The sequence below is a fragment of the Athene cunicularia genome (genome assembly GCF_003259725.1).
Source record: "Athene cunicularia isolate RWA chromosome 4 unlocalized genomic scaffold, athCun1 chr4_part3, whole genome shotgun sequence".
Lineage (NCBI taxonomy): Eukaryota > Metazoa > Chordata > Aves > Strigiformes > Strigidae > Athene > Athene cunicularia.
Window position 1 is genome coordinate 9,862,035 of NW_020799100.1, and position 8,648 is coordinate 9,870,682.

Here is an 8,648-nt window from a genome sequence, read left to right on the forward strand (position 1 = left end):
TGAGAGGAAAGAAACCAGATGTCAGTGGCAGCGGTTGCTCCCTTCTGCCCCATCTTAATGCCCCTTTGGGGGATGCTGTCTTAAGTGACCTTAGTGTGAGTGGAGCCGAGATTCCCCTGAATACCCAGGGGACAACAGCAGGTTCCCGTCTCTCAGCAGGTGGCATGAACCCACCTGCACACTGTACCCTGTGGCCCTCCAACAAGCCACGGTAATGGGGCCAAAACCATAACTGGAAAAGAACTTGTGCTTTTTTAAACTTTAAAAGTCATGTCAGCAAATTGGCACAGAAGTGATTCTTTCCAAGTATGTGTTTTATAATTCAGGTATTCTGTGATTATTTTAAATAAAAGATGTTATGCAAAATAAAGATAGACCGTATGCCCCCTAAGAAGTCAGGTAAATGCAGCCCAGTGCTGCAGGTGACAAGAGTTGGAACTGAAATATGATGCTACAATGCTACAGTCATTGTGCCCTTAATCACTGAAAGAAAAAAAGTGGGCAATGGTATGCATATGAGAGATGAGATAACAATCATCAGTACTGTGAGTTCAGGTCTCTTATTATTTCAAAAATAAAGACAGCAAAGCAAGATTGTCACAGTCATCATTCTTCAGATCTAACCCCAGAAGCTGGTAGTGAGCTTGCCCAGCACCACTGCTGGGAGGAACATGTGGTTCCTTACAGGTGTCACATAGTCCCCTGCCTGACTGAAAAAAGTCCCAAGGCCCTTAAAGGAGAAAAAAATAGGGTGTTCTACTGATGTCCTTGAGGGGTGTTCTGTTTCTGAGCTTGGAAAAGCAGAAATCAGCTCTGCTTTGGATTCTTACAAATGCTTAGAGGGGAAGAGCTGAGTATAGGTAAGCGGAAATTCATGCAGAGGCATCCGAGTTCTCAAGGGACACTTCCTACTGGAAGGGCTCGCCTGAGGCCATCTTAGCTCCTTCACTGGGCACAGGTATTGGTGTGAAGGGGCAACCACCCTGCCTGCAGAGCTAAGATGGGTTCAGACAATAAGACTACCCACAGCGTGGCTGGGAGCAGGGGCAGGAACTCTTAAGTTTTTTCACCAAGGCAATGTGTGCTCAGAGGGCAAAGTCCGAGAGTCTTGGCCCATGGCCAGGGCAGTGGTCCACTCAAAAAGCACTGTAGAGCTTCCAAGTGATGTTACTTGCAGGGGACCTGCCAGTTAAACTGTGTAATGCAGCGAGTAGATGGTCATCAATCTATCCATCACTGACTGACCAGCAACAGATGTGATGCCAATGCTCAAGAAGTGAAGCACCTGCTGTTTTTTTGAAGAGGATCAAAGGTAAGCAATTGTGCCTCCTGAGTGCCTTTCTAAACCCTGTCTAGTTTCAGAATTAAGTGTTTTCAGTACATCTTTTCTCTAAGTAAAAGTAAAGATGTACAAATGATTTACTGAGAAGGGCAAAGAGGAAGAAGGTGTGAATGTACAAAGCTGCTCTCACCCTGCAGAAATGCAAATGGAATTCTCAGGGGGCAGAGGACTTGCCTGGTGTATGTCTTATGGGTGTGCTGTGGGTTTGTAAGAAGTTGCTGATGCACTAAGTAGTGACTCTGAGTAATACGTGTGACCTTATGTATAGTTACAGTTAACAGGAGCAAACCAAAATTACTGCAATGGGTTTTCTCTAGTGTCGACAGCCACTTTTTATTTCCTGCTTTATTTACTCTCAGCTGGCCCTCAGTTGCAAAGAGAGGTGGCATGGCAAAACTGCTTGAGCCAAGTACTTTTTCTTTAATGGGCATATGAAATGTCATCAGTTTTATCTCAACATTGCAGTATGGGCAAGTAAACTGATCTTGCACATACACATGTAAACCTTCATCATGGTTTTGCAAGGCCAATTTAAAACCTCAGTAAAATGACAACTTTATGACTGTATGTTTTGCTCAATTGTGTCATTATGCACCATCTAGCTTTTTCAAAATCAGAAGGAACCTTAACTCTGTACTCTACCCTGAATGTTAAACTGTTCCAGCATCAGGCTCCCCAGAGAAGTGGTCTTGGCACCAAGCCTGCTGGAGTTCACGGAGCATCTGGATGATGCTCTTATCAGGTGATTCAGTTTTAGGCAGTCCTGCAAGGAGTGGGGAGCTTGACAGTCCTTACAGGTCCCTTCCAATTCTACACATTCTATGATTCTTGTAACAGTTCCATGATTTTTGTGGTAGTTAAGCTTTCACTTCCAGTCCTACCTAGGGGAGGAGTAATTTCCCACATACCTGTTGGAGTGGTCACGGTACATTCTGTGTATGGCAGTTGATTCAGTCCCTCTTCAACCACAAGTCTGATCTGTAGAACGAAGGAGATCTGTCAGCTTAAAGGGATTTGTTATCTATGGAGATAAGATACTAGATGTCAGTAGTTTTTACAAGTACTAGGTGAACACCTAACAGCCTGAAGGGTCTAAGGGGTCTCTTTAGTAGTTGTTAGGTACTGAATTTAGAGACCTTTTGGGGGTGATGCCTATGTTTTGTCCACAAATCAAATGGAGGCATTACAAAACAAATTTGGAGGGAGGGGGGGATTCACTGGCAATCATAAAACTGACTTTATTTGTGTCTGGCAGGTATAGACATCACAATTTTTTCTGAAAAAATGAGTGAAGCACCAATGCATCTTCATTTTGCTGACAGAAAATACTAGTGAGAAAAAGGGAAAAATCACCATCTCTCAGTTCCCATCAGCTAGGCTCTGTGGCTTATTGTCACATCCATATTTCTATGACTAAACTGCAGTCAGGCTGCCAGAACAGCCACAGAAGCTGCAGCAATGTATATGCACCAGCGAGTGCCCAAAGACAAGTCAGCAGATCTAGAAATCTCTTTATCACCTTCTTCTTCTGGCACCTGCCAGCTGTGGCTACTACAGGACGCTCTGCCAAGCACCTGTGCTTTCCCATGGCACAGACGGCCCAGTTCAGCAGGGACATCTCTATTGGAGGTGCAGCGAGTAAGCCATGCACCCCTCCAGCTTCAAGTGGCCAGAAAAACTCCAGCTCTCTCCTAGTCCTGGCCCTGCAGCTGTATCCCAGGCAAAGTTACCCAAACACGTTCATCTGAACCTAGAATGACTGCCAAAGAGAGATGCTCTGGGTATTAAAGATGTCAAAATTCTCTCTGCTACTGAGACGAAGATTCACAGGCCAGAACTGCTCAAGGAAAGCTACTGCCAAGCCAAAGATGAAACCTGTTAAGCAAAAGTCACCAGATGATGGCAGAAATGAGGTGATTGCTCCTGAGACTGAGCAAGTATAATGCTCACTTCAGACATTTCTTATTTTGGAAAGAGGGCAGAGCATACTGGAAGATTTTTCTGTCCTTCCATTCTGCCCTAGTTCCTGGCACACAGGCAGCCTCTGCTAGGAAATGGAAACAGTCCCGTAAATTTACAAACTCTCTTTGAACTAGTCATTTTATTATGACAGGTTTTTCCTAGAGTTGGGTCTGTGGCAGCCATATTCAGGGGTGGTGGTCAGACTGAATTAGTGAAGGGGTCAAAGGGTGCAATGGATATATAATGGGAGAAGCGACTGAAAAAGAAATTAATAGGATAATATTTCCACTGTAGCAAAACTGCATATGGGAACCATCCTTCAGAATTGTCAGTCCCCTTTCTGCTCAACAAATTGCATATTTGGTGACTCTAGGAAGCATATGCACAGAAGCCAGCTCTATTACCTTCCTCCTCCTCCTCCTCTTCCTCCTGTCTCTCTGTAAGTAGAGTTTTTGACTAGTCTTTTTACTCAAGTCACTTTAATCCTGAGACTGAAGACACCAGTGTTCTTCTACTGAAAGACACATCTTCTCACATAAACAAGCCAAGAAATCCTTGATTTAATTTTAGGTTTCTGGGACATTTGTACTCAGTTTAATTTTTTTTTTTTTTTTAAGTTATTTCACAAAAAATCCAACCTGTGAGCCAGGTTTGGAAGAAACGCTTTTTTTTCATACTGCTGTCATGTTGGCAGGGTTACCATTGCTCCACATAATCTGCCAAAAGTTTACAGTAAACCAGTGAAGGTCTATAGTCAAATAATTTCCTTGGTTTTACTACATGTATCAGTGTTTTATGCAGAGGCTGGGAAGGATTCTTCTGTAAACCTGTCAGTGTTCATCAAACATTTAATTTTGCACTATGCTTCCTGCTGCCTCCATGCTCTGGGATTATAATTTCCACCTCTTTTCTCTGGCTCTGAGAACCAGCAGGCCTGCTCCTCTCCCTGAGAGCTGGTTACCATCACTTGGAAGCTAAAACAGGTATTATGGCCCCACACAAAGCAGGGAAATAAAGCTTTGATCACAAGGTAGAAGAGTTTGACCAGAAAACCATGAATTGAAGTTACCAATAACAAAAAGTCCATTTTTAATTGGTGAAAAAAAAAAGCTAAAAGGGCTGTTAAATTCTAGCAGGCCTAGTTAAACTGTCAAGGCTTACAGTTATACTGGAGTTTTAGATTAAGCATTTAATGCTTATATACAAAATTATATGTCAGTGTGCTCACTTATTATAGTTCTACATTTAAGATTTACCCCAGAAGCTCTGCAGTCAGCAAAGAGCTTTGAACCTCCTTTAGTACAAGATCTTTGTTTGCTTTGAACCTCCATTAGTACAAGATCTGTTAGAACTGTTAGCAAAACCAACAGTTAATAGAGGTCCAAGGAGTTTTAGCGAACTACCACATAAACATTTCAAGGATATGAAAATGTTAGTGAAATCTACCTTTGCTCAACCAATTAAGCACATGAATAAAGTCTCATCACCACATTCCAATACCACTGAAGAAATCAGGTTTGAGCAGTTCCTCAGAGTCCATGAACAGAGAAACCTGGATACAGTAAACTACAGAAAGCAGGCTGACAGCACTCCCATTTAGAATAGGTGTAATCACTAAATAAGGAAACCAGCCATGGTACATCTTTCAACTTCTGGATCACAGCACTGGCAGTGGCTTTCAGAAACTCTGCTAACCTTTACTGCCTGTTAACTCCCTTCTCTCACAAGTATCTTTGAGCATTTCTTTTGTGTCATCCCCTTACATATGAGACAAATTGCCAGAAGAAAAAAACATACCACCAGAAATTAATCCGCTTCAGTGTGTCCCTCCTTAAGACCTCTTCCTACGGTGCCCTTATGAGATACTGCCACTAACAGCTGCCAAGCTGGGAGCAAGCTTAACCTCATGCTCATTTCCTCTCTGCAACAAGATCTATTTTGTTACCCTACAATCCCATGCATATCATATGTTTCTTCTTTTCATGTATTGCATCTTGCCATTAAGCTCCTCTTTGCTAACTGGGTGGAAAATATAACAAGTCTTAACTATGTTTGTGCCCCACCGAGTTTAGTAAAGACCACGTTCCACATGAAACTGTAACTGTTCTTTGTCACACCTAGGAATAGCATACAGAAAATGAGATATTCCTACATATTGTTTTGCATAAAATTCCTCCTACAAAACGGAAAACAGACTGGTAGGTTCTGTAGGTTCAAACAACTGCATGATCAGCAAACAGGTGTTTCTGTGAAGACCAGCTCCCTATCTGTACAAGTGCTGGGCAGCCCATAGGAGATACTGGTACAAATGCCTGAACTTATCTCACTGCCCGGAAGCTGCAGTTTCTATCAACGAGGGGGAAAAAAATCACTGCTTCCCTCAGAATGGCGCAGGACCTTCCAGTGAAGTGAGAAGGTACATGGGACAGATCCTTCACACTAACTAATGACAATAAGGTACAGTCAAGACTGTTAACGGTTTTCCTGTCAGTATTAGAATAGTCATTGTTTATATCTTTTTAAAAAATACATATTAGCAATATAGTGCTTCTCTTTAATTCAAAGAGGTTGGCAGGAATGAATGCTCCTTAAAGGGTACAGCATGATGGGAACCTAATACAAGGTAAAGTAAGAATGTTAACCAAAACCCTTCCTGTGAAAGGAGTACTAGTGGGGAAGGGGCCTGACCCCTGCACTGGAGACCTGTACCCTATAAATGTGTGGGATTGCTGGTGTTGGCCTTCACTGGCTTCCTGAATCTCATGAAGAACCTGAAACCACAAAACCCAGGAAGAATGACACATAACTGAGCTAGTCTTTCATGGGTGCTGGATGTTTCCTGGGCTGTTCCCACTCGTCCCATGAACTGTAAAGGACACGTGTCTATTTAAATGGTATCTGCTGAGAAATGCTGGCACAGAACCAAGCTGGGGCTGCGAGTTTCTGCCTGTCCCTTATGAAGTACTCCTGGCAAAGAAGGCACTCCAGTCAGTCACTTGATCTACACATTATGAGTGATGGGACTTGTTGGCTTGGGCCTTTACTGCTCTTGGTGAATGCAGGAAACATCCTCAAGAAGGAAAAAGCAGAGGGGAAAGTGAAAAAGTTGCAAAACAAAAACCACTGCAGTCACAATCTTAGGTTGCAGTCATATCTAAAGCCCTGAGCAAGCCTGGATCAGGCATGGATTAAGATTGGACTCATCACAGGAAACCTGCCTGCTGTAGCAAATGGTCTAATTGAATGGTCTCTGGCCTCATCTGCTAGAGGGGGAAAGAAAAGACTTTCCTTGTTAACGAACATGGATTTGCAAACAGCAAACACCCTCATGAATACAAGGAAGTATACGTGTGGGCGTGCTGTGGTTTTCTCTAAGCATGTAATTTAGATGAGGTAAAGGTTGCATTCCCAGCAGTCTTTGTTCTGACTTACTAAAATGTGTGAAAACTTGAAACTGCTTTGTCCCTGCTAGCAACTACCATATGGCCAAAAACAAATTCCCCGTATGGATGCACCCAGAGCGACTAATCTAATACACAACATGTGCCAGGAGGCACTCCTGCATGCAAGCGATTGGTAACATCCAGACTGGAAGAAATTGTACAGCTCTGGTCGCAAGATCAAAAGTAGTGTTTCAAATTAAAACTGAATTATCTCTAGCCTCTGTGCATCTGTTTTTAAACAGTATTCTCTTCTTACTACTGCTCTCTGTCCTGAAGTAGTTGTGTTTGATAATAACATGCCTTCTGGAACCCTTTGAGATAAAAGCAGTCCATAGTAGAGAACATAAGTCCCTATATAGAAAGTTGCTGTCAAGCATCATTTCCTTTGTGTAGAAAAGTTGCTCGCACACCACCATTATTCTGTCCTGAAAGACCCATCTTATAGAAGAGTTACAAAGTACGATACCAAGAAGGAGAAATTCTTCACCTACCAGACGATCGGCAGAAAATACGAAGTCTCCTCTACTGGATTTCCTGAAAAAAGTAATAATTTATATTTTAAACTGGGGAATAATTTTAAGGACATTGCTTAAATATAATATTAATTCAAGGGCAATATATACTAAAGGCAGTTCAGAGAAGAGTGTCCTACCATACACAAAATATATCACACAGAGATTCTGCTTCACGGGTTTTGTGCTTGGTGGCAAAGATTGAGATGCAGTGAGCTAAGGCAGGGGTTTGCCTCTTACTACTGGCAACACTGCTGCACTGTACCAGTAGCAATTCAAGCATAAGGATGATATTCTGTAAGTTTTCCATTGTACTACCATTCCAGCTCAGCCCCAAAACACCTCACAAGCTCAGACGTGCACCAACCTGGTACACTCCCTACAGCTCTGAGCGAGAAAGCTTTGCTCCGCCTGTTCTTAAGTCAATCAGAAACCAGGGGACAATGATAACGCAGATCCCTAGCCCTGAGACCAACACACCTGATAAGCAGGATATATCTTATCTGGAATTCATTCATAGTGTGACTAGATTAGTGAATCTGAGACTAAAATGAGCAGGGATTAACGTGTATTCCCATGAAAACACCTCTCTGCTGTTGTATTAGTTTAGGCACAACCTTTCGCCCGTGTGACTGTGCAGCTTTGGGCCCATTCAGAAGCCAGAACAAGCTCACTTCCTCCTGCTACACACTGCCATTGTAGGCCATGTTAAAAGCTTGAATTTTAAAAGCAGTTTTTAACACCTTGCTTCCCATGTCAAGACCAACTCTCACTGCACAAGAGTAGGACAATTTTCCAATTAAAGAGCCAACACACTATGCTAGCCTTCAAAACACTCAAGACAAAGCATCAACATCATAAGCAGGTACTTTTAAATGAAATTTTCTATTAATCACAGCAGGCATACCCCTCTTACTTTCAAAGCATGATACTCTGGATATCTCCTTAAATACCATAGAGTTTTGCATCATTTAATCCACAAGATTCTGCAACATCTTACGTTTACATGAGTGAAAGTCAAGACATTTGTCTGCTTATTTCCTAGGCAACTGGTAACTCAGCCACGCTAAAAAAAAAGTTTTAAAAAGAGTGTCAGCCTAAGCTAATTTCTTTCCTTGTGCTAATAACACACTATTAACACTGTTTTGTTGGGATTTTTTTCCTTCCTTCTGGTAATGACAGGATATTCGTGACTTTTTGCTACTTCAACATTAACCAGACAAGCAATGCTCAAAAAAAAACCCAATCCAAAACCTGCTACAATTATATAAATTGATTTTATTAAGATTTTTGAAGGGATTCATATTTCCACCTGGGGTGTGTATAAATATATTTTTAAAATGGAAGTAGAAAACGCGTAGGTGGTGCATCCAGGTTATTCCAGACTGC

The 8,648-nt window shown here is 42.2% G+C and overlaps 1 protein-coding gene across 1 annotated transcript in view; it reads right to left on the minus strand.

The window, feature by feature from the left end:
• UPRT (uracil phosphoribosyltransferase homolog) overlaps positions 1-7,777 on the minus strand; it is a 9,155-nt gene extending 1,378 nt beyond the window's left edge. Inside the window, exons 1-3 of the mRNA XM_026848773.1 lie at positions 7,740-7,777; positions 7,239-7,281; positions 2,165-2,320 (exon numbers count right to left, since the gene is read on the minus strand). Coding sequence (XP_026704574.1) covers positions 2,165-2,320; positions 7,239-7,281; positions 7,740-7,777 — 237 coding nt within the window. The remainder of the gene's footprint in view (positions 1-2,164; positions 2,321-7,238; positions 7,282-7,739) is intronic.
• Between the last annotated feature and the right edge of the window lie 871 nt (positions 7,778-8,648).